At 46.2% G+C, this 25390-nt stretch overlaps 1 protein-coding gene across 2 annotated transcripts in view; it reads left to right on the top strand.

Annotated features, from left to right (window-relative positions):
* Nucleotides 1-25390, top strand: part of SYNPR (synaptoporin) — a 109937-nt gene that overhangs the window by 69510 nt on the left and 15037 nt on the right. For both annotated transcript variants that reach the window (XM_055806590.1, XM_005229972.4), the window contains one exon: nucleotides 10587-10711. In XM_055806590.1, the coding sequence (XP_055662565.1) occupies nucleotides 10587-10711 (125 nt within the window). The remainder of the gene's footprint in view (nucleotides 1-10586; nucleotides 10712-25390) is intronic.

Raw genomic sequence — 25390 nt, 5'->3', positions numbered from 1 at the left:
AAGAAGTGTGGAGGAGCACAGTAAGGGGGAGGATGGAGAGGAAACAGGACAACTTAAGCTGTCCAGATGAAGTGTGTCAAGAGCTAGTGAGATAAGGAATATTTTATTTCAATTTAAGGACACTGTTTTTATCATTTCCTAAAAACATTTGTGTTTAGGTGTTGCTTTTTATGATTAAATGTGGGATGGAGAGCACTGATATCTCCGGGGACAGAGTATAAGAGGAGTGGCGAAAAAAAAGAGGGAAGAGAGGTTTTAATTTTAAAAATGCTCAGAATGTTCCCTGTGAATTCCCAGAGCTCAGCAAAGCAAACGTTCATTTATAGCCCATCATTTTAATTATTAGAAAAGAAATTATTTTTACCATGTGGGCTGATAGTTAGCCAGGAGCAAATTCTTCTTCCAGCCTTTTTCACAGAGGCGAGTGCTGAGGTCAGAGCCAGCTTCAGTGGAATTTTCCACCCAAAACTGGTTTGAGATGAGCCAACAGGTCCCGTGTTTGGGTCCCATCTCCACGGGATGCCAGGCAGAGCTCTGGGATGGATGGCTCAAGCCATCCTCCATCGTAAAAGGTGCCATGGTGAGGCTGGATCTGGAGCAAGAAGGGGACACCTGTGATGGTCAGATGGATGAAGGATACCCCTAATGAGCCTCCATGGCCAGGGCTGGATGGTCTCTGGAGGGCTTTGCAGACACACTGCCTGGAAAACCAGCTGTGCTTTTCCAAAAGCAGATCCTTGGTTCCCAGTGGTCCTGCTCATACAGGTATTATGGGATGGAAAAAAAAGAAAAAAATGGTCAGACCTCATCTGAAAGAGTGCAGCTGGGTATGTAATAAGGGATTGGAGGCCCCATTGCTTAGCAATTTGAAAGCACTTTCAAATCCTCATGGGAAAAAGCTGTTGCACTAGATTATTAATCCCAAGGGCTTTGCAGATTCCTTGCCAAGCTAAATAATTTTCGCCCATTTCCTTAAATCTGCTTGAGAAAGGAGACAGACCCGAATGCAGGCATGCATGCGTGTGGGGTGGGCGGGTGGAGAGGCAGCAGATGACACCACATAGCTACACAGCAGCACGGGGAGCTGAGGAAGCTGCTAATGGCCTCTGATGAGCACAGACGTGATAATAATGAGGTTAATGCCCTTTCATTCACCCAGAAACATCTTCGAGAACGTATAATCCCTGCTAGTCAATGGGCAATCATTAGCTTATAAATAATACAGCATGATTGAAGGACAGCAGCCTTTCCTGTAATAATCATTTTCAGTTGGTGCTGACCCCGGGAAGGCTTTCTTGCAGCCCCCATGCTGTGCCGCGCCGGGGGACCGAGCTGACGGAGCATTTTCTGGTCAGAGGAGTGCTCCCCACCTCTCATTTCTGCTGTGTGCATCTGTCACCAGAGCAGGAAAATGCTCCACCGGAGCCCAGGTCTACCAGGTGGTGCTGGGAAAGAGGAGCTGAAGCTAATAGGGAAGAGCAAAAACGCAAACTGGGTATGGAAGCAGTTACAGCAGCCATCAGGCGGTGTTGCTGGGGTGCCTGGGGGTGATGCTGGGAGAGCTGGGGCTGGGCTCCTGGGCTGGGAGAGGTGCCGTGTCACAGCCCCAGCCCAGGGCAGATGCACATTGCGTACAACACTGCTTTTGCCAGCTGGGTTTGCTGTCCCCTGCCATCCAGCACTGTGGCCGGGGAGGTGTTGTGTAATCTTGGTTGTCCTTGAGCCCCTGAGGCCATATCCACCATCAGGGATTCAGTGACATTAAGTTCGGGGGCACTTTCCGTTCACTGAGTGCTTCCCACATGTGGATGTCACTCAGCCGTAAGGTAAACCCCTGTGTTTATTAGAAGGAGTAAATCCTTAGTAATAACTTTGATCATACTCTGTATGCATTTAAATTATCTTGTGGGCCATTTTAAACCCAGATGATTTAAACCCACCAAGCAAGCAAGGAAAAGAGCAGCCGTCCAACCTTTTTTTATTTTATAATTAAATGTTTACACTTGTTACACAGTAAATCCCATATAATCAACCTGTAAAGCCTGTACAAAATCTGTGTTTTCAAGAGGGAGCAGGAAAAGAATTACATTTATGCATGAACCTGAGCATCTGCTGGCTTGCCGAACCTTACCTGTTAATAAAATAAGGATTAACATGAGCTGTTAGAAAACCTCTCCTTTACCTGAGCATGGCTTTCCTTGTTTTTTGCATGTGGCAGTCACACGTAATCGATGCCAAAGCAGCTCATGAGATGGTGCAGGCATGTGGGGGGACAGCTGGCATGGGTGAGAGGAAGGGGACACAGCCTGGAGGTGGCTGCTCTCTTGGGCTGGCACTGGCGATGCTCTGGGCACTGTCACAGTGCGGATCCTTGTCGAGACCACCACCCTTGTCTGTTTTGCTAGCAGTCTACGACTGGAAAAGCTTTCAGGGCCGAAAAGGAGTGCATGTCTCTGCTCTGAAGTGAGAGATGACACACCTTGAGTTATTTGGGCATCATAGGTACAAATCTAAACAAAACTGTCCAACTTGTGCTCCCACATCCTTAAAAGAAGAGTGGAGGAAGAATTCTGAAAAGGATGTGGAGCTGTGGAGACCGCAGAGGGAGAGCTGTAACTTCCAGACTGCCTTACAGCTGGGGTGGGAAAGGGCTGCTAGCTGTCAGTGCAGTGATGCTGTGGCTCTGTGGTACATCCCAATGGGAGCAGTGTACCCCTGGTGATTACCCCAGGTCCTCCTAAATCTCTCTGCAGCAAGTATTGGTGGATTTTGTTTCATGGAAGACTTGTTGCCACTCTGTCAGTTTCCACGTACAGAAAGCAATTTACACAATAAATAAAAAAACAGACCCTCAGGTCCTTGTAAATGTTTCTCTCAAACCTTTGGCAAATGGTTAGAGGGGCTGGAAGAGCTTAGCATCTCTGCCCCACTGTATAAGTAGCTTTGTGCCCTGACAACTTTTCATTTCTCTGAGTCCAAGAACAGGCTTTCTAAATATGTCTATTTTCTGCCCGTTAACTCTTCCGTGCATGCTGGCAACCTTAGCATTAGCTTTCAACTTTATGGCTACCCATTAAATACTGGGTGAAACACATCTCACCATCTTGCATTATATTTTGAGCTTAATAAATAGGAAAGGCATTACACAGATTCTGTCTGGCCATCTGGAGGAACAGTGTTCTTTACCTCGACGAATGACTAGCTAGTCCTCTCGTATACAGTTGGGGTTTACTCTATTAAAATATAATGAGAAAAGACTGCTGTACCATTACGTGGTGGAGCTAAATGAGATTTTGTTGTGGTTTAACCCCAGCTGGGAACTAAGTACCGTGTGGCTGCTCGCTTGCTTCCCCCCCCCACCCCCGCCCCCGCTGATGGGATGGGGGTGAGAATCTGAAAAAAGGTAAAACCCATGGGTTGAGACAAGGACAGTTTAATAATTGAAATTAAATATGATAACAACAACAATCATCATCATCATCATCATCATCATGTATTGAAAGGGGAGACAACACAAAGAGAGAGATAAACAAAACCCAAGAAAGACAAGCGATGCACAGCACAGTTGCTCACCACCCGCGCTGACTGATGCCCAGCCAGTGCCCGAGCAGCCATCGGCCCCTCCTGGCCAACCCCCCCAGTTTATATACTGAACATCACGTTCTGTGGTATGGAATAACCCTTTGGCTAGTTCAGGTCAGCTGTCCTGGCTCTGCTCCCTCCTGGCTTCTTGTGCACCTTCCATGCAGAGCATGGGAAACTGAGAAGTCCTTGATTTAAAGTACTGCTTAGCAACAACTAAAACATCAGTGCGTTATCAACATTATTCTTATACTAGATTCAAAACCACAATACTGTACCAGCTACCAGGAAGAAAATTAACTCTATCCAGCTGAAACCAGGACAGATTTTTTTTATAATAATCAACGAAAGATGAATAAAAAAGATAAAGGTTTTCTTCAAAGGAAAAAAGATAAAATTGTCTCCTTGGGATTAAAGTATTGTAGAACTAAATTATTATAAAATGGTCTTTACTCAGTGAAAATACCCCAATTTCATTCCATAAATCTTTCCATTAAGAATCAAATCAAGTGGATTTTTTTTTTTCATTTTAAAAATGCAAAGCACTACATGAAATGCTGTTCTTTAAACAGAGGATGCTGCAGGGTTCCTGCCCGCTGCAGGGTCAGGTCCTTCTGTCCAGCTGGCAGCATCGAGGGCTGCTTTCTGCAGGGTGCCCTAAAATGCCCAACAGAGGTTTGCTGCTGCAAGTGCCCCAGCAAAGAGCCCAGCCATGTGGGGAGGTCTTGGAGCATGTCTTCTCCAGGTGGGTGGCAGTGGCTGGGGACACGGCAGCTCGTGCTGTGCAGGTCCCGCTGGCCTCTGTGGGCTGGAGGATGTGGTGTGTTCCAGCAATAGCCATCCTCACCACACAGCATGCGTAAGAAGGGGCATCCTTCACTTAGCTCAGTATAGAACCATACAAAATTGTTGATGCAGAGATGTTCCTCCAGCACAACTGTACCTGCATTTCCATTCCCCTTTGAAAAGACACTGGAAACATTAGGTCTGATGCTAAGTGAAAGCTATGAGGTGCTTTGTGTTGGATCTGGACAGTTTGTATGTCCCCAGTTCCAGCATGGTGACATCAAAAGCCCTTTCCCAGCTGCCACCACATCCTGAGGTGCCCGTGGTCTGCAGGTGCCTCTGGACATGAGACGGTTGCTTGAGTGGTCCTTCAGTGGGGTGCTAAAACAGGCACTGCTGAGGTCAATGTTTGGGCAGACATACAACATTCCCCAGATGGGGCATACATGGTTCTTCAAGCCCCAGACTCTGAGATGTTCCCTCATCCCTGGGCTTTCCCCTCCATGCAGAACAGGTGTGGGCAGGCACAGGATCGTTCTTTGCGATGCTGCAATCTATTTGTAAGGGGGTACACACTAAATCCCAGCAAGCAGTGAACAATTGCTTTAGGGTTTATTTCTCAGCAGGAGCAGAAGATATTTCAGTTTTCTCCCTGTATAGTTGCTGGAGGATAATGACTCCTGCTAGTCATCGCCTACCCGCCCAGCACTGCGTCGGCTGCGATGCTATCCACCTCCAATTCATCAACCAGTCAAGTTGATATAATTAGGGATGCCGAAGTCAATAATCTGATAATCTCCAGTGCACAAAGGCTTGTATGTAGGAGAAGTGATTCCAGGAAGTCTGCAGCTCAGAGCCGTGCAGGAAAAATGCCAGATTTTAAAAAAAGAAACAGGCAGAGACCCGGAGGAGAGAGTGCTTCCTAATCCTTCACTGGTGACATATTTTGGGCCATCAGCTCTGCAGTAAATGTTTTCCCATACAGTCAGTTAGTGCCTTCAAACCTTCCCTTTACAGCCTTAATAATAATGTTCAGTTACTGGTTCTGCTTTATAAATAAATAATCTCAGTTTAATGAGACACTCTGCCGGGTGAGCGATGCCGGCTGCGGGGGGCATGTCTCCAGGGCCCTGGCAGCAGCGTGCTCCCTCCCCGCTCTCACACATGCCCTTGGCCACGGTGAGCAGCAGAAAATGTAAAGCAATATAACATTTGGCAAAGCTTTTGCTGTCTCTTTATTATGGTGAGCCGGAGAAAGGGAAGTCTTACCTCAAGAAATGATGCCAAGAGAATACGCCTGTTGTAAAACGCTTTGAACATGTTAAAGGACTAACAAAAGAGTAGGCGTTTCAAATATTTCAGGTTGCTCTTTAAAAGTGTCAGGAGTTCCCCTTGGCTTTCCAGTGTTAGGGCACAGGAAGGGGGCTGGGGGGGCCTCTCTGGGAAAGCATCCAACAGGTTCATTCCCATTTTCCTCCCTCAAGCCCAAGTGAAAGTGCTGAAGGCCAACCCACATAGTGAGCTATGTGTCCCTCACAGACTGTTTTGGGCCAGCACAGCTCCAGGTAAGACCAAGACAGTTACTTTTCAAGATCTTGCCATCCTGGAGGAGTCACTGAGGAGCCCTCAGGCAGAGCAAGGATCTCCCCTTTGCACCAGGATGGATTTGGGGTGCATCCCCGGGGTGGCTACATCTCATCTGCCAGTGAGCTGTCAAAGGCTGCTGCACAGGGAAGACGTGCTCCCGGAAACAGCAAGTGGATTATATAAAAGTTTCATCAATTTTAAATGACAGTGTTATCTTCCTAACGGGATGTTTTAGCTGTAACATGCTCTGCATAAACCTTTTAACTCGCCTTGTCAGGAACCATTCTGCCTTCTTCTGGTGCGCACAGCGAGCCTGTCGCTCAGCAGGCATTGAGAGGAATTGTCGGAAAGCCAAACGTGGAGAAGCGATGGGAAATCATCCCATTTTTCCCTTGCATGGCGGGATGAGTGATGTCCAGGGTCGTCTGCCGAGGCGCTGCCAACTGTCTAATGCACAGCTGGGACTTCAGCTCCCCCAGGGCATCGCATACCCCAAGCCCCTGGCCACCGAGGACGTCTGGGCTGGGAAATAAGGGGACCAGCCTGGAGTCTGGATAAATAACAGCTCCTGAATACTGAATTAGAGGGTCCATTGCCATTGCATTGGAGCTTGGCACCAGAAGAAGGAGGCCTTCCAGATGATCCCATAAATCAGCTGGTGAACTCTTGCCTGCCCTGGGCGGGTGTGAAAAGTGTGTGCTCTGCTGGATATTATATTGCTATTTTTTCTCAAAGTGTGAAGGAGCCAAGTGATCTTTAAAACATGCTAATCTGATCTGACAGAGAAGGCTGTTTGTTATTGTGCAATACCATAATAAATGTAATTTCTGTTGGTTAAGTTAGGCTATGGGATTTACCTGACTTCCTTACAAAAATATACCGATAGTACAGGCCAAGGCTGCAAGGTCCTACAGGGAATATCACCATAACAGGAGCAGTGGATGGGGTGTTAATCACCATACAGAAAGGCATTGTGAGCTTCAGAGATGTGCTGTCTTGTTAGAGATGTGTGGGAAACCATGTGGAAGAAGGGTGATCTTCCAGCCAGGCTGGACTGGACATGGGAGATGTGCATTGCTCTGGTCTGTGCTGGAGAGCCCAAATAATGTCCCTTCCTCCCGCTTCGGTCTATGGCCTCCTCGGGTGCGTTGGTAACTGCTTCCATAGCGCACGTCAAACAAGCGGGATGCTTGCTCAGGGTCTTATCCCATATCGAACATGGACCATGGATCCAGGCTGGGGACAGGCATTCCCCATTTCCCCACAAGGGCACAGGCAGGTGTGAAGGCAGCGACCTCGCCATTGCATCGCAGCTGCAAGGCAATGCCTGCAGCTGCAGGAGGGATGCAGTGCCCATGGGCTTCACCCTCTCCCGTGCCAGCAGGCAGGAGCAGCCCGGCACAGCCACTGCAGCAAGGATTTGTTGCCTCAAGGGCACCATGTTTCTCCCGGCTGCTGCTCCTTCCGGGAAGGCAGGTGCAGCACCGGCCATCGGGGCTGAGCCTTGAGAGGCAGCAGCCATGTGGTAACCAGAGGTAAACCGTGTGCTGAGGAGATTTATCTCACACGAAAGGGAAAAGCAATATGCATGCATACTGCAGATGGGACTGGCGCTGGGTGTGGATTTATAGGCAAGGAGTAAATAGGAACATAGGGAAACGCTTTCCCTTTCTCCATAAACTTTTCAATTTCAGAGAGGCCAGATTCAATAAAATTATCTCACAGATGGAGGTTTTATTGAATCTGGCCCATAAAGCTCCCATTATGGGGTTTACAACTGCCATTTACACAAATCCTGCTATAATAAAATACAGTGGTGTTTACAGCATTCTTGCTACTACCACAGAATTACAGTGTGCGCAAAACCCAACAAGTAAATCTTGGCTTATTGCACCAGGCACTCCACTGATAATATAAAGCAGCAAAATTGGGGGCAGGGGGGGCGGGGGGGTGTTGCTTGGGCAAGAGGAGAATTATGCCTGCTGCTTGGCCAAGATACCCCAGGGAAATACCGTTGATTTACAGCCCTCACCCTGCTCTCCTTCAATGCAAAACGTAAATATGCTTGCAAAAGGTGCTGCACGGCCTCAGCACCCAGCTGTGGGGACTGGCTGGGCTTTACTGGCAGCTGGGTGATGCCAGCTGTTAGCAGCACCTGATCCAGCCACGGCAGAGAGCCAGGCTCGGGTTGGCTGTGGCCTTGCTGAGGTTCGGTATGAAAACCTCCAGCTGGCTCCTTCTCCCTCTCCTACCTGCCTTGTGGGTGCTGTGGGTGCTTGTGGCAGCACCCGTGATGAGTAACGGTGAAAACTGGTGGGCAGCCCTGGTGGGTTGTAGCTGAAGAGGAAGGAGGCTGAAGGGTTTGCTGAACAAGTGAAAGCATCTGGAAAGCTTCTGGTTTGGAGCTGAAAGTGGGGCTAAAGGGTGAGTAAAGACTGGATCTCAACTGCCCGAGGGACTGAGGCTTTGGGTGCTGAGTCTGCTGTCAGAGGTGCTCTCAGTAGGTGAGAGAAAAAAATAGGAACTCTGGAGGAGATCCCTTTTAGCCTGAGCTGTGGTTTTGGGTATGGCTCTATGGCCTTGGTGAATAATCACCGTGGCACATGTTGATGCTGGTTTCCAGTACTTGATGAAGGGAGATGCATTTCCATTGCATATCTTTCCTCTCTGCTTGTCCCCACGTTGAGCGCTGTGGGTGGGAGGCTATGGCTTTTCCTTTATGGCAGGTCTGTCTCACACCGCAACCCTTCAGTTCCCTCTTGAGGTATCACTGCATTAATCGTTGTGCCTCCCTATGTATTTGCAAAACACTTATATTTGCAACTCCATTAATTAGGTCAGAAAGCAGGTCACACTCATCTCTCCATCATCTCAATATATTGTTTTCTGACATCACCTCACAAATTAAATGAAGATGTTTAATACTGATTTTCAGTGCTGTGCTACACGTAAAGGCAGAAACCTCTTGTATTTGCAGAGGAAGTGTCTCATTGAAGATGAGGGAACATAATTCAAGTTATAGTAGAAACATTTATTTCATGGCACATATTTAACAAGTCAATTCACAGTAAAGTTCAGCCTTCCCTTTCTCCAGCAAGCTCAGCATGAGGAATTGATTTGATCAAAGTTTTTTATCAACCTTCCTTATCCTTGGACACCTAAATACCTTTGCAAATCTCTCCTTGGTGATATGCCCTGGGGAGTAGCCGGGTGGGAACTTGCATTATTTTCCTGTTCTCTGTGCTTCATTGTGCTCAGCACATCACCTGCAACTGGGGCAGCTTTCCGTGCCCCTCTCCTCAGGAATCATCCCATAACCCGGCAGTGGCTGGGGAGAAGATGCACGTGCAGAACTGAAGTCCAAGGAGGCAGCTGAAACTCCTGGCTTCGTTCTGGCTGTGGATTGGGAAAACTAAGATTAATGATGTGTTTGCAGAGCCTTGTGCAGCGAGGATAGGTTTGTTTTCTCTATCATATTTCCATATTGCTTTTACTGAAATGTTCAGTCCTTTATTTTGCCATTACATCTGCTTGCTGTATAATCTTTTGGTGTCCAGGAACGTGTTTTCTTTTCCAGATGTGTACACTGTTTCCTCTGCATTGCTGACTTTTGGCTTATTTAATGGCGACAGGGATCGGGCTGTTTGCTTGTCATTTCCCATATCAGCCCTACTGTACATCTCAGAGTAACTCTGTTAAAGCTGATGGAGTTGTTTCAGAGCTACAGTGCTACAATCAACACCACCTAACCTGTCCTTTAATTTAAATTACAACTGCATAAATAAACTGTCCCTGCTTCTGCTCAGGATTTTCCAAGGAAGCCTGCTTTGTCAATGACGTTTTAAGACACGTGCCTGCTTCCAGTTCCTGTGTTTGAACCCTTTGGTATCAATGCCGAGGTGTTTCTGGCCTGCATGCTCCCTCCTTCACATTTTTCTCCTGGAAGATTAAGATGCGATAGGGGTTTGCATCAGAACCACCCAAGCTCTTTGCTTCTGTCTGGTTTGCTTGAGCTTATCCTAACTCTTGATATTTTTTTTTCTGCTTTGCTGAGTGTAACTTTATTGTACCTCTTGGTGCTATAATAAAAAAAATGTGGGTTTTTTGCCAAGTCACACATGAAATGAGAGAGGCAGCATGATTCTGTGTTTTGCTATGTAATGGGATAGTGGCCACATGAACTGCCTTGATCTACTATTGCTACTCCTGGTTGCTCCTTATAAATACTTCTGCCAGCATTTTATTTGGGTTAAGACTGACTCATTATGCTCAGTCAATATTCATCCTTCTCTTCTTGTCCGAGCTTGCCTGTCTGTGGGATGATTTAAATAGCTGCCTGGGCTGTGAATCCCAAATGCGGTTCAAAACAGGAGGGGAGGGTAGAAATGCCTGACACAAATGGTGATGATTGCATCTACGTGTGGCAAAAGAGCTTCATGTTTTGTGGTTCTTTGTATTTGCTTTCGGGAAGGGCACTGGAGTAATGTATGGCAATGCTTTAAATGCACGGAGTGATAGTGATGGATAACCTGACCCAAGGGGGCCGGTGCTGCAGCGAGAGCTGCCGCATGGATCTGCTTGTGGTGGTTGCTGAAAGGAAATAAAATAAAAATGTTGTTTGTTTTTGACAGCTTTTTGCAATCTTTGCATTTGCAACATGCGGTGGGTACTCTGGAGGACTGCGCCTCAGTGTGGACTGTGCAAACAAGTCAGAGAGTGACTTCAACATTGACATAGCCTTTGCCTACCCCTTCAGGTAACCCAGCTGGGCTCGTGGCGGTTCGTTTGCAGGGAGCAGGCACTCGGGGGCTGATGCAGAGCCCATTTTCAGGGGGGGGGGTCCCATAATTTATAGCAGATTCTGATTAAGCACCAATCTGGGGGGGGGCTCCTGAATTTTCCTCACAATGTTGTTTAGGCTCTGGGTGTGTGGGAGGAATGAGTCTGGCTGGAGCTGGTGTGGATGGGGCTGTGGGCACCGCTGGGGAATGGGAGCTCAGTGAAGAAGAGAGCAGTTGTGGGTGTCAGAGCCCCATAAAGACCAGGGCAGCTCAGGGACTCACAGGGGGCAGAATACAGCAGACGAGGGGAAGGAAAAAACCAACCAAAAACACATCAGTCCATGAAAAAAGGGGGATAAAGTGTCCATTGACTGTAGCATTGCCATTAAGCTGGAAATGAGGGGGTATTCCCAGCCGTTGGAGTAGCAAGAGTATAGAAGAGCTGCTTCCTGGGGACAGGGAAGCAAAAGACAAAATAAATTTGAGCCATAATTTTGAAATGCTTTTTAAAATTCTACTAATTGCCTGTCTGCATATCTTGGTGCCTGAATACTTTAAACCCTGGAACCTAGAGAATTGGGAAAACCAGATTCTATGTTGTTTAAGTAGTCTGAAAGCTTGTAGTGAGAGGTATATATATATATATAAATGTTCATGCCATTTATGATCCTCCTTCAGAAGAACATCCGCAGCCTTCTGTTTTCAAAGATGTCAAGTCCACTCTAGAAACCTTTCACTTCTGCGTAAGTGATTTCTTTGAGGAATTGAGATGATTAAGAAAAGAATGCATAATCTAATCTCAAGTCTAGTACACTGTGACTCTAAAATTATTTTGCTTCCTTGGAAATCACATGCTGTTTTGCTTATGATTGCTATGCACAGACCAGATGTAATAGCATTTACTTCTTTAACATGTTCTAAAATGCAGTAACTTCCAAACAGTGGAAATTGAATTTGATTCTTTGAACTGTTGTTCTTCCTTGACACACATTTATTACTCCAGCGGCACATTTCCTGGTATTACAAATGTTTATTTTTGTCTTGAACTTGTCTGCATTTTCTTTCATTTCTGCTTAGTATGCATGAGAGAAATCCTGAAAATTGAGTTATATGAATTTGTAATGTGATTCACTTCCAAATAGGTCATTTTTCTGGCATTCATTACAGAATACTACACTAAAGTGCTTCTAGTTTGCATGATTATAAAGTAGTACTTCATGTGAGAGGTTAATAAAATGGAGAGAAGTAGCCAGCAGGTATCTCGTGGTGTTTTACTAGGTTTGTTGACCATTGCTTCTCAAAGGAAGTAGCTGGATCTGCAGCTTCCCACGGTCTTGCTTATTAGAAAATGGGAAATAATTTCTGGGTAATTGTAACATTCCAGCATGTTGGCAAGTTGATGCAAAACAGAGTTTATTTGCAGAAGGGACCCAGCTGAGGCTGTAGGTGGCCCTTGAGCTGCCTGTGTGGCTCCCAGCTGTGGCGGGGTGTGCTCAGCATGAACAGGCAGGGTGTATGGTGTGTACAGTGGGATGGCTGGCCACGTGTGTAAATACACCTTCAATTTGCAGGGAAGAAGGTAGGTGACACTTAGCCAGCTGGTGTTTGGGGAGAAGCATGAAGATTATTCAATTTTTGTGCAGTTTGGAATGTTGCATGCTAAACCTGAGGCTTGTGCAAAGAAGTGTCCAAATCCACAGACTACGTGGGGTAGCAGATGGGTGCCTGGAAAACCTGGCCCAGTGCTACCTGTGGCACTTGGTGTCATTTCACTGTTTTATCTAAATATTCCTGGAATGTCCTCATGAACTTGCTCTTTCTGCTTTTCTCCAGTGCTCCTTCCTCAGAATGGAGAGAGGATGCTCTAAAAACAGCAGTGAGATTAGTTGGGAATGGTAACATCTCATATTAGAGCAGTTGATGCCCTTGGAAAAAGTAGGCACATTTTAAGTACAGGCTCTCTCATCAAAACCGTGATCCTGAAGCTCATCTGCCTGCACAGGCATGTAGGCACGGGCTTTGTGTAGGTAGGATGAATTTCCCACCAGTTGCCTTGCATCCAGATCTGAGTAAGTCCATATTCACATGGCATTTTCCTTTCAAATGCCTTCAATGCTCTGATTAGTGGCTGACATTTGGGGGAGGTGTAGGTGGAAGGAGAGATGCTGTGGAGCATCTGACACCACAGGGCTGGTGTGGTTGTCAGCAGTGACACTGAAGCAGTCGAATACCCGAGTGCTGCTTTTTGAGCTGCACCTTCCAGCATGACCTGAAATGAAGAAAGCCATGCAGCCGTGCTACCAGCTGCTTTCATTTCTGTTGCTGTGAGTTTGAGGTTTTGTTTTCTTCCAGAAGCTGAACTGCCAGACCTTGGCTAGTTGATAACTACATGTCAAGAGCTTTACGCAAGTAAACAAAACTGTAAGGCTCAACAGGACAGCTTGGCAAAGCAAGAGGACTTAGATGTTTTGAAAGTGAGGTCGAAGGAGCCTGAAAACATGCCCATTAAAGTAAGATCAAAATGGGGAGGGAGTTTTCCAAGACTGAAAGTCTGCTTGTGACTGGGGCCCATCACCTTAGGGTGGATGCAGGAGGGCAAAACCAATGCTGATGGGGTCTGGGGCTGTGTGATTAAAACATAGATTGCCAAGCTGACTTCAAGCCAGTGATTCCTGTAGCCCCAGGCTAGTCCTGGATGTACTGAAGCATTGCACTCTGCAGCAGGTAGCTCCAAATACTCCTGCAAATCAAGGAGCATCTCCGTGCCCTCTTACCGAGATTTTTCTCAGCCCCAACATAGAAGTTGCAAAGGTCTCCAGCAAACAGCGTGAATGAATTAAAGAGAAATCATTTGTTCCAGCAGACAGAGTTTTGAAGGGTATAGTTAAAAGTCAAGGAAGAACTAATAGCAGTTTAAAGTTATGGTAAGATGATAGTTGTGCTTGGCTCCTGCATTATCTTACTGCCACTGTAATCTGGCAACAGGAATTTGGGGAGCATCAAAAGAAACCCAAAGGAATCCCCTGCACAAAGTGGTTGATTCTCACTTCTGTGAGAATCACATTCTCTTCCCAGTTTAGTTCTGGACCTGGATTCAATTGCCCTTTGAAATGGAACAAGTGAGGAAAGACAGATAAGTACATTCATCACTAGAGAAGACCATCAGAGTAATCTGGCAAAGTGGTGCTTATGCATGGCCAGGAGAAGTGATCCCTTCAGAGAAAAGCCCATGTGGTGGGCACCTGCGCAAGGCTGTCGTGTACTAACTGCAGAGGGGTCTCTCCAGCATCACCGAGTAATTGAACCCAAATCTGGCTCCATAGTTTCCTCTGGAATAGGAGTTGAGGTGGATGCTTTTCCATCTACAACTGCACAGATTCATTTAAGCTTCCTGCAACCCACATCCATAACCCTGTAGTCACCCTGTAATGTACAGAGAAACCTGTAGTTCAAATCCAAATACCCTCCAGCATTGTCTCCTGGAGCTCTGCCACACTTCGCTACACATCCTGCCAGACTCCTCTGTGTCCAAGCTGATATTCATAAGGCCATTTCTAATAATCACCTGAAGTTTCCTCTCATTTCTGCCTGATTCTAGTTTTATCACACAGGATTTCTTTACCTCTTCATGCCTTGAAGCACAAATCAGCCTTTCATCTGGATACCTCTATATGTATTTCAGAAGTTTTACAAGTTCAAATATAGAAAAAAAATCTCTGGTCCCACACTAGCAGTTTTTTCTCAGCATTGGGATCTGTGCTTGGTACAGTATCTGTTGCAGACTTGGCCCACATTAGGGTGTTCATCAGTTTGACCCTCACCCCAGTAGTGATCCTCTGAGCGAGGGGGGGAAAAAAAACAAAACATCAGCATCTTGGAATTATTTGTAACTTTCACAGTCAATCACCCTTTCAAATTGGATTTGTCACTCATCCGAGTGCCCTGAAGCAGTATTTTTTTTTTCAATAGTAAGGGTCCTGGTGAAGGTCCTATTTGTTTTTATATTATTCTGATCCCAGCAACATCTTTATCATGTACTTTTTTATTCATTGGTTTTACTTTGAGAGTGAGTGGTTGAAGAGTACACCTACTGCGCACATATTTGTTGCTGGTATTCATTGTTTTAAGGTGCTTTTTAACCAATCCTCCTAAAAGCAAATTTTTTTTAGTTACAAGCTCAGTGGTCAGGCTTGACTTACAGAGTCTGTACTGAAGATTTTTTGCGACATAATTGTTCATCACAAACTGGTTTTCTTGTAACTGGTACAGTTGCAGTGAACTATTTGGGCTTCTTCAGCTACTGATTTAGATTAAACTTAGCATAGCAGAAGCGCTCTGGTGATGCTGTGCTGCACAGGCAGGCAGCATGCTGCTGGCCAGATGTTATCTGCTAATATCATCACCTGCTGCTTTGTGGTTATCTCACTTTTGCAAATCCCTGTCCTGATGGTGGGAGGAACACCTTGCCCAGCCTGGCTGTGGGGCGATGCTGCACAGGGCTCATGGCTCTGGGGAGCACCAGGACGAAGGGCTGGGCTGCACAGGGCTGCAGTGCCGTGGTCAGCGGAGTCCCATAGGAGTGCTGTCTGTCAAGTCTTGAGGCAGGTCCTGAACTAAAATCTTTTTGCCTTTAGCTTTTGGAGGTGCTTTAGCCGACCTTGCAGGCACAGGCTATCCTCCAAGTTAAATGCTGCATGGGGGAATCCATTTGGAGTGTATCTTGCTTTTCTTGTGGCATTCATCCTGCAAGCTACTTGGAAAGCATTGGCCCAGAGGATCACTTGATTAAATTTTAAACAGTCTCACCTGAGTCAGTGGTTAAGATAAGGGTGTGCGTAGGTGTTAGGAGAATTGAGCCATAGCCACTAGCAGGACAGAATGGGATTGCCTGATGCTGCTAATGTGAGGGCCTGATGAAAGAATGCCTGTGCATGTCTCTGTATCACAGCAATGAGCAAAACAAATGTTGTTTTCATTTTTATTTTATTTTTTTATTTTATTTTAAACCACCTTTCCAGTGAGCTAGTAAAACTGTCTCTTGAAGTAATCCTTGCTTCTGAAGGAAAAGGAAATTGTGTTTTATGGGAGCTTTCCATTCACTCCCTAAGCATCTCATCTGAATAAAGACATTCCCATTGAGCACCCTTTAAAGTGTATGCCTCATCTGCATGCGATCGGTAGGCTAGTCTTTCATTTAAAATATGACAGCCAGATCTAAATTGTCTACTTAGAAGCTACAGATGATAATTAAGGAGAAAGTAGCTAACTCTTTGTGCTTTGCAACTGTCTTTCTTTGCAAAAAGCCTCTGTTAATATTAGCACATTTCGGTGCCAGTGTACCAGCCTTTTGTTTTTTATTATTATCCATTTGTAGTAAATCTTGCTTCAGAACTCAGTGGAAAACATTCTGGTCAAAGGGTTATAAATTGGCAGACCAGGAGCTGCTGATAAATAGGAAGTCTTTAAATGAAGTAATTGCCTGCAAAGCTGACTTTCAGGCACCAGTGGCAGGCTCCGCTCCCAGCTGGCTTGGACCGATGTACCAGTCAAAGGTGGGAGATGGGAAGGAATAAAGTCATCTAGTCGGTTAAACTCCCTAAGGTTCGTGTTTTATTTTGTATGTGTTCATCACACAGAAGATGCCCCTTCTGCAAAGGCAGATTGTGGCCTCATAAGACTTCTGTGCGTAGACAGAAGCAAAAGCAAGCCAGCAGAAGTTGCACTAGCTTTGGGTGTGCTCTGTGCCAAAATGTAGATGCCCCAGTTCCCAGGCGGATTTGGCAGAGCTCCCAGGAAGGTGAGAGGCACTGGTTAAACCCTGCATGACCTATTCCAGCTTAATGAAGGGAGAAATCTCCATCCTGGAACTCCTTAGATCAAAACTTGGTGCCTTTTGAAAAGCTGTGCTTTTGCACAAGCAGGAGTTGCAGGGACGGCCGGGTGAAGTTCAGCAGCAGAGGGCACAGGCTGCATGGTTGCAGTGGTCCCTTCTGGCTCTGCCATCGGCTGGCCCGCGAAAGCTGCATCAACTTAGTCCCTTTTCTTGCCAAACTGACCACCTCATCTGGCACTGCAGATCTGGGGTTAATATCTGAACTGACAAGAAGGTGTTCAATAATACATTAGTGAAGGTGGAGATTTTCATCAATACCTCAATTTATATAAACTGGCTCTTCAGGATGGGCCCTAAGGGCTCAGTCCTGGCTTTAATTATCTTCTTCCACAACAGTTTCAAACCCTGATCTCAACAGTGCTTTTTATACCTGATTTTGACCTCTTGAATAATTTGCCTAACAAGGACTTTTAGATTTTAAGTACTGTTAGTGGAAACTGGCAATGATGCAAGTGAGGAGCCTAATGTTGCATCCTGCTGGGCAAAATTCAGGAAATGAATCCTTCAGGATACAGATAATCTCTAACTGTGACGCCTTCACAAAAGTATTTTCATATTTAATGTGACCTAATGATGCAAAGCAGACTGAAGCATTAAGATGTATTTTTAACCAGGAAATACAGAAGTTGGTTTTTGCCTTGGTTGCCATTTGTACATTCTGGTAATTTTTAGGGCAGTCCAGAAAATTGCGGCTTGATTGTTTAAAAATCTTTTTTGTTTTTCAATAAAAATCCAGTTAAAATCTTTTATTCCATGATGACATGAATGCAAGAACTTTCTGAGCTGTTTAAAGCATGTGGCTTCCCTGGCAGTGAAGGCATCAAGATCTTGGTCAAGTCTCTGTACTGAAGCAAGTCTGTAAGCAGCCTGGATGTGCAGCTGGTGTAGGCAAGCCAAGCTCTCCAATCAATGAGTTATTAAAAGCAATTAAAATCTGCAAATTGGTATTCTTCAGTGTCCGTGGGTCTTCAAGGACCACACTGGCTCTGGGAATACCGTCCTTAGACCAAGAGGACAGTAAAATGGGAGAAGATGTCTGTGCTTTTATACACGGACAGCAGTGGTCTGAAGCAGTGGCTGTCTGTGAGCACAGGGTACGATCCCTGTTGTCAGGGAGTTTAAATCGTTGCTGCTCTGATTAAAATGAGGTATCAAGAAGGATGACTTTGTAGCTCTTCTAGTTTTGAGTGCCTCTTCCTGACCCCAATTACAGTCTTCAAAACCCACTTTGTAGAATACTTCAAGGCTGGTGTCTTGGCCAAAGAATGGTTATTACTGCCAGCTAGCGCTTCTGTTGGAACTGCGGATAAATGCCAGTGCCCTTTTCCCACCAGTGAGGGACTGGGAGATGCTTCCAGCCACTTGATGCTTTGTTTCTGCATGAGATCTATAGAAAACCACCAGAAATCTGACACAGCCACATCTTCACCTTCTCTTTGAGGCTGACCCTGTGCACAGGGTCCTCTGCACAACCACACTCAGCATCCAGCACCCTGCCTACCCCACAATCTCTTAGCTGATCTGAACGGCTTGGCTTCCATGCCAGACTACTTTGTACACAGCCAGGGAGCCACAGCCCAAGGGTGGCTACGTAAGCGGCAAAGTCCTTGCCCATTCACGCTGCTGGTGTGTTGGGCTGCGTGCGGTGATACAGTGCTTGTGTAGGTGAGAGGAGGGGGTCTGGCTGCCAGAGTCTGTAAAACTGTAAAGCCCCTAGTCCGTTACCCAGCCAGGGAGAGGCTGATTGCTCCAGCCAGCGGGCTTGTCACGGGGCAGCAGCTCTGCAGACAAGACGACTTTTCCAGATGTTGAGGTCTTCTCAGTTGCTGCTCTCCTCAGTGCTCTCCAGCTTCTACTTTGTAGTTTTTAATGACTTAACATTTGAAGCAAACACAACCTTAGGGGCTGAACTGGGGCCATAGAGGAGCCTTGTCTTGCTTTGCAGCTCTTCAGACTGGTCAGGTGTTGTCCTCTGTTATGAACGTCCACACACAAACGTTGGGTGAACACAGAGCCCACAGACACACAGCTGGCTGGGAGGTAGATGGGGAAGGAAAGTGGTAGCAACTTTCTGGAGATGGTGTCTGCTGCAGAGAAGAGAGAATGCTGCTTCTTAAATCTTTGTTAAATTGTAGAAGCTTTTCTTTTGGCACTCATAACAATTGGATTCTTGATGAATCTGGGTGGTATTGATCCAGACTGGCTTATTTTGCTTCATAGAAGCTATATTTTATGTTTAACGCTGTTTCAGTGCCAGAAAAAGTCTTCATTAATGCTTTAGCCTGAATTTGTTCTTAAGGTGGAAGTCACTTTTGGGTTTGTTAATATATGCAGCTTTTTCACAATTTGAAATTTTAATATATATTCATGAACAGTCTCTGTGGTTTACTCAGTGATGGTGTTTTATCTGTGCCTGCCACAATGGCTTTTTCTAAAAGTCAGGCCTTTGACAACTTGCCTTGCAAATTTCTTTTTGCACATTTTCATGCTGCCAGTACAAAAGCAACCAAAGCAGAAACCCTTTGGCTTTGCTTTGTTTGGCATTTGATCCCATGCCCCAGACAGCATGTGATGACCCAGCTAGGGGACAATTGAACACATGTCCTTCCCCTTTTCCCTGCTCCCAAACGCGTGTTGGCTGTGCAGCAGCCCTCAAAGTTTCCCCAGGAGCGTAGGGAACCAGATAAATGGGATGTCTTTGGTCTCCTCTCACACCTGGCTTCTACATGAAGTTCTTTGCCAAGAGTTTAATGCAATATTGCTTCTTATTCAATAGATGGAGAGGGTGGGCATCCAGCCCCATCCCTCATAGCTCCACTCGGTGAGGTCCCTCTCGCTGTCCTGTCTGGATTCCCAGGAGTGACCTTTGCGAGTTATTCAGTGTGAAGGTGCTGATGGTTTATCCAGAGGTCTGGCTCGGCTCCTGCCCTTCGTGCTGCTCGGGCTGCGACGGAGACCACGGGCTCCTGGAGGAAAGGATTTGACATGTACTTGGAATGAAAATATTTTGATAGAGATTTTTATTGGAGTCATGCCATAATACTCTACAGAGGACTTAATTTGATTGCCTTAAGTACCTTAGGCCAATATACTTGGGAAAATTATAGTTAAAATACAAAATTAATGTTAAAAAGACAATACAAGGAATAAACATAGCTGCATCTTCTGTAGTTGCTCTTGCATTTATCTTGGCTGGTCTTGGAGGTGAAATTGCTGCTTTCTGGGTTTACAGACCTAGATTAAACTGTATGCGAACGCTGCTTCTCTCAGGGATTTATGCTTTCAGGTGGTTCTGGCTGAACAACAGGTGATGCCCAAGAACTTGCATTGATTTTATGGGAAGATCATAACCCGTGTGATTGTGGAAGGTGAGGTGGCTTGGTGGTGGCGCGAGTGCTATGAACCAATGCGCGCAGCAGCAGAGCGTGCTGGGGTGCAGGAAGGGGGGCTCAGCAGTCCCACATCGCTCCATGCAAAAGCACTGCCAGGGGACTTGATACACCCAGCTCTCAGTAACAGTTTTATTAGATTCCATGACTTTTGTAGGCCTTTGCTTTGCACTTTCTATTGCTTATGTCACATATCCAGATGTTTATGTTTTGGTAGATTTTTCTCTGAACAGCAGCTTTTGTTCTGCTCTGACAGAGGCTTGTTAGTTTGGAGGCTAATTCCTGAGTAGGTCCAGCAGAGAGGGCAGCAGGAGGGACATCAGAGCTATGGCTTCAGTCAGGATCTCATGGTGGGACCGGGTAATGTTGGGCAGTTGAATATATGGCAATGCAGATACATGCCTGTGGCATTTCCAGGCCTCCAAATGTGCGTTATTCCATGGACACGATGACTTTTTTTAAGATAATCAAGGGTTACCTTCCTTCAGAGATAATAGCTAGACTTCCCAGTGACTAGGAGGCAGTTCACCTCAAGAAAATAGGGAAATGAGAGCGTAGTGCCACCACTCTGTACCGCAGAGAACGTAAGTGCTGAATTTGAGGAGGTATTTGGGTTTGTAAAGACCAGTAGAGCATGTCTTTTGAGCGCTGTGCTCTGCTTGCACAGCAAGGAAAAGCGTGTGTTTCTGAGAAGAGCTGTGAAAATATCTTGGGAGATAAATCTGGGTCTGGATGTAGGCTTGGAAGTGGGGTTGGGATCACCCACTCAGCTTTCCGAGCACTCCCGGCGGCATGTGTGCTATAATGAGCCGTTTTATTTCTTTTTTGGTGCTACGACAGAGTACGAGGGTTTGCATTACTGCTACGTGCACAGTCTGGGGAGGTTCATTGCTATGGCTGGCACACGTCTGGGATGTTTCTTCCTCTGGGAGTGTGACGAAGCTGTTACGCAGGCTGTTTTCCAAGAGCTTTGTGAACGTGATCACTGGAAGCAGGTCCTGCAAGAGGGTTCCTAGGCTGCAGACACGGCACTGCTGCCCTCTCCCCACCACCGCTGGGGTTGTCCCTATTCCAATGTCTTTAGACTCCATCCTCAGAAGGGTTTTGTAGCTTCCCTGCCTGAAGACCCGAGCGCGTCAGAGGGTCTCTGACTCACTGTATTAGCAGGAGAGAGATGTGAGGTGGTGAGGGATGGAGCAGAGGACATGCATGTCGTGCAGCTCTGGGTAGGCATCCTGGTGTGCCTGCTCTGAGCTGCCTGCACTGGGGGAATTGCTACTGCTCCCAGCACGGTACGCACAGTGTGGTGTGTTGCAACAGCAACTGTGGCTGACAGCTTGTCCTATTAAAAACACTACTGTAGGAAAATAGTACTGGCCAAATGTTTGCACAACGGCTATGTGCGAGTGAGGGCTGGGAACCTGACAAGTTAAGAAATCAAAAATATGGGGTGGGGGTGGGGGGATATTTTCCATTATTTTGACTGGAAATAAACCAGAAGAGGAGATACAGGTTGCTACAGCTTTCCTGGTTAGCTTCCCAGCAGCGTCTTCTGGGGTATTTTTGGTGATGCTGCTTTGGACGTGTGTTTGGATGGGTGTAAGCCACTGAAGGCAGCTGAAGCAAGGGGGAGATCTTTAGGATGTTCAAATGTCCAGGACATAAGTTAGGAATAAATGTTTGCAAGATGAAGTATGTGAGTGAAACTACTGGTAGTGTTGAATAATTCTAGAGAGATACGGGCTTTGGGATGTTTTGGGAAGAAACGGTGAGATTTCATTGAGAGAACAGAAGCTCAAGGTGAAATACTTTTTTTTTGAATGCTGTTTGATGAGCAAACTATATTCTTTCTTCCGCTAGAAAGCAAAGAAACAAAAGACCAAGGTTGGATTGCTGAGTCAGCTGGATAATTTTATTGTTGTTTTCCATCTCCAGAGAAAAATGAACTGATTTTGTAGGGATAGCTATGTGGTAGAAACTAATGTGCAGCTGCTCTGGAAGGGGAGGAGACGTAGGAGGGGAGGGTACTGAAGGCACCTTTGGATGCTGGGAAGTCTGGAGCGGGTATTTCTTTTTGCGGGGTGGTAGAGTGAGGTATGCAAAATTGCTGGGACAGTTAGGAAATACTGGCAAGCACCTCACAGTTTCAAATGTCTGTGGCATATGCAGGCAGCGCTGGGGTGCGCATTGTGGCAGATGGGCAGTGGCAAAAGCGGGGGACAGGAACGCTCAAGTAAATGATAATTTCTTCATCTTGGGAAGAGAGCTGTTAGGGAGCAGGCTTGGGGTGAGAAACAGTCTTGTCGCTGTTCGTGAAGGGGTAGAAAACTCTGGCTTTGCTAGGACACTACAAGTGCAAAAGGGCCAGGGAGCAGTTGTGTCCGTGATACCCGCTGTCCCGCTGCTGGGCTAAGCCCATCACAACCCCACGGCTGCCCAGGGCTCTGCTAACATTTCAGCTGTTTCACTGGAAGGGCTGGAGAGAACTTCAGCGTTAATGACTTTGAGCAGTTCAAATGTGGTATTAACAGGCTGACTACCTCAAGAAGAGACTGATGTCAACAGCTCCAGGATGCCTGGGTGCAAATGTTCAGAACCTACAGGAATTACTAGATAATGGTTATAATTGGCAAGAAATATGGACTGAGGGAAACCGCTTAGCAGCGGCTCCCTCTGCAAGAGTTCATGGTGTGTATGAGAGCTTGTAGCACAGCTTCGCTGCTGCAGGGTTCCCCCCTCCAGAGCAGATTTGGAAGGCAAAGGAGAAAGTTGCAGAGCTCAACTCCATCCACCCTTCCGAAGGCTGGAAGAAAGCCTGTTCCCTGTGGGCAGCCTTTCAGATAGCCAGAATTTAGCGCTGAACATGCAGGGATGTCCAGCACCACAGGAAATGTTCTTTGCAGTGAGGAGCACTGTGTGCCTTGCTTCGTCCTTGAGAACAGGCTGGGAAGAGTGCTGGAAAAGCCAACAGACTTCCATTTCGTTAGAGAAAAGACCATTCCGTCTCAGGCAGACTTCCACTTTCACCTGAGCATTAAAGGTTACTTCTAAAGTATTTTTCTTAACGCAGGTAATATCTCTAGAGGAGCTTTACGGGAGTGATGAGCTCTGCTGTGAGAGGCAAGGCTCACACTTCTTAGTTTTCTTCTACTAAACCTATGAAAATTCCCTGTTTGGTGTCTTGCAGGGGCATCTACCCCGGGACTGGCTGGCTGGAGGCACTGGTGTGAAAGCACATCAGCACAGTCCTCTGAAATGGGGGAGCTGCAGCCTTTCCAGGGTTAACTAAAAGAAATGCTTTTACACTGATCCCAGAGAAATGAAGGCGAAAAACCCTGTCATGTTCTTGTGCCTCGACAGAGCGGTTTGATTTGCTCAAGGGCCCTGTGACACTCAGCATCTCACTACTGTTGTTTTGAAATTTCATTTTCCCCCTCAATTTGAAGGTTATCAGCCAAGATAAACATCTCACTGCAAATTCCTCCACAAATGCTACCTGCAGTAACTAATTTCCAGCAGTATATTTCTCTCGTTACTTTGCAGACAATAAATACAATTGACAATTTGACTACCAGAAACAAGTGAGGGAGAAATAAAGCCCAGTAAAAGGATAATGGATCTCTGGGTTTTTGCAAGCACGTGTGTGGGTGTTGCAGATTTTGTTCAAGCATGTTGTAGACGGGTTGGGGGGTGGATTACAAGATGCTATTTTCAGAAAATAGGACAACCTGCCAAAACAGATAGCTTTTTTTTTTTGACTGTTTTTCACCACGTCCTAGTAAAAGAATGGAGAAACACTAACCCCATTGAGAATTTTTGGAAGCAGAACTTTATCTGTTATTTATTAATCCAGGCACTGATCAAAGCCCAGGAGAGGAAATCTGTGCCGGTTCATCAATAATACTTGAGCACATACTTGCTGTTAATTGCATGTTCTGTTGGTTTCAAGTCTAAGCCCTGTGTGCATTGCTGAAGGGGGAGGTTTGGTGAGTCAGGCAAGATTAGATCACTTGGTGCACACTCTCCTGCTTGGGCTTTTCCGTGTCCCTAATTCCGTGGAGTGGGACATGGGACAAGATGGGTCTTTGGGGTGGTTGGCTCTGACCATTTCTGTAACTCAAAGATCATCAGGTAGACTAGGCTGCTCAGAAAAAAAAGAGGGGCCATAATTAAAATTAAAATTGTGGCTTGAATATTGTGCTGAGAAAGTTCAGGAAGGAAAGGCAACTTGACATTTACATGGAGAGAGCACAGCTTCTGCTCCCCCACGCATATGCAACAGCTGTAGCTTTGTTCAGCATGTCTGGCTTCACGTCTTGTTTTCAGAGCAGGGGTAATTAGTGTCTGAAAATGTAACTGCTCTTCGCTATTGTGGAACAATGTAAAAATCCTTTTTTTCACTGTAAAACATTCCTGCCCTCTTTTGATCTTGTCAAGCCAGACAATACAGCCGTCTTGTCATCATATTTCCCACGGCAACAGAAAGTTTGCCAAATGGTAGAAGAAACCTCAGAAGCCCTTAATTACTGTGACTTCATCGGTGAAACTTGACTGCCTTTGGTGGACTTGCTACAGATTCAAGGGAATTTGAGGGAATTTGGACCTGGATGGCTTGGCAGTGGCGGTGGCTGTTTGCAAACAGAACCAGCAGGTGAAGGGGATGGTGCCAGTGGCAGTGAGCAGCCAGGGCAACCTTGGTGCCACGCTGCCTGAGTGGGGGCTGCAAGGTCACATTCCTGAGTCGTCAGCTTCATTTCTGAATTAATAACAGCACTCAGTGTAATACAAGGCAAAAAGCACTGTCCAGCTTATTTTTGGAGGAACTTAGAGGGGAAAGGTTTTTCACTACTTTTTTTCCCTGATTAGATCAATTTATTACTGAAGTGCTCTTTATTTACATTGTCCACCAAGTAGGGAAAATCACTTCTGCTAATGCAGCCCACCAGTATTGCTCAAGTGCTAACAAAGGGCACGATTGCAAAGGTCACTGCCAGGGCTTCTGGTTTTGCTTAAGAAATGGAGAGGCAAAGGTGAAATGCAGGGGTGGTGCTAGAGATAAGGGGAGCAGCAGAAGGAAGATGCAAGATGACTTGAAGGAAAAGGTGGGGTGCAAAGAGTGAGAGATAAGAGAAGATGAAAGAAGAACAAGTCAGAGAAAGCAAGATGCAGAACAGGTAGAATTACATCAAAAGTGGGAGGCAGAGGTAGAGGCAATTAATTTTTTGTGAGTCATCAACAAGCCATCCTGCCCCCAGAAAGGCTGACTCAGCAACATCGGTGGAAAAATCAGCGCTTTCTCTCTGGGATGCCATTCCAGATCAAAGAGGTTTCGATCAGTGAAACTGGATTTTCTGTCACTGATCCTCCCTTGC

This window comes from Falco peregrinus, chromosome 5 (assembly GCF_023634155.1).
Source record: "Falco peregrinus isolate bFalPer1 chromosome 5, bFalPer1.pri, whole genome shotgun sequence".
Lineage (NCBI taxonomy): Eukaryota > Metazoa > Chordata > Aves > Falconiformes > Falconidae > Falco > Falco peregrinus.
This window is presented reverse-complemented; position numbering and strand designations above follow the sequence as displayed.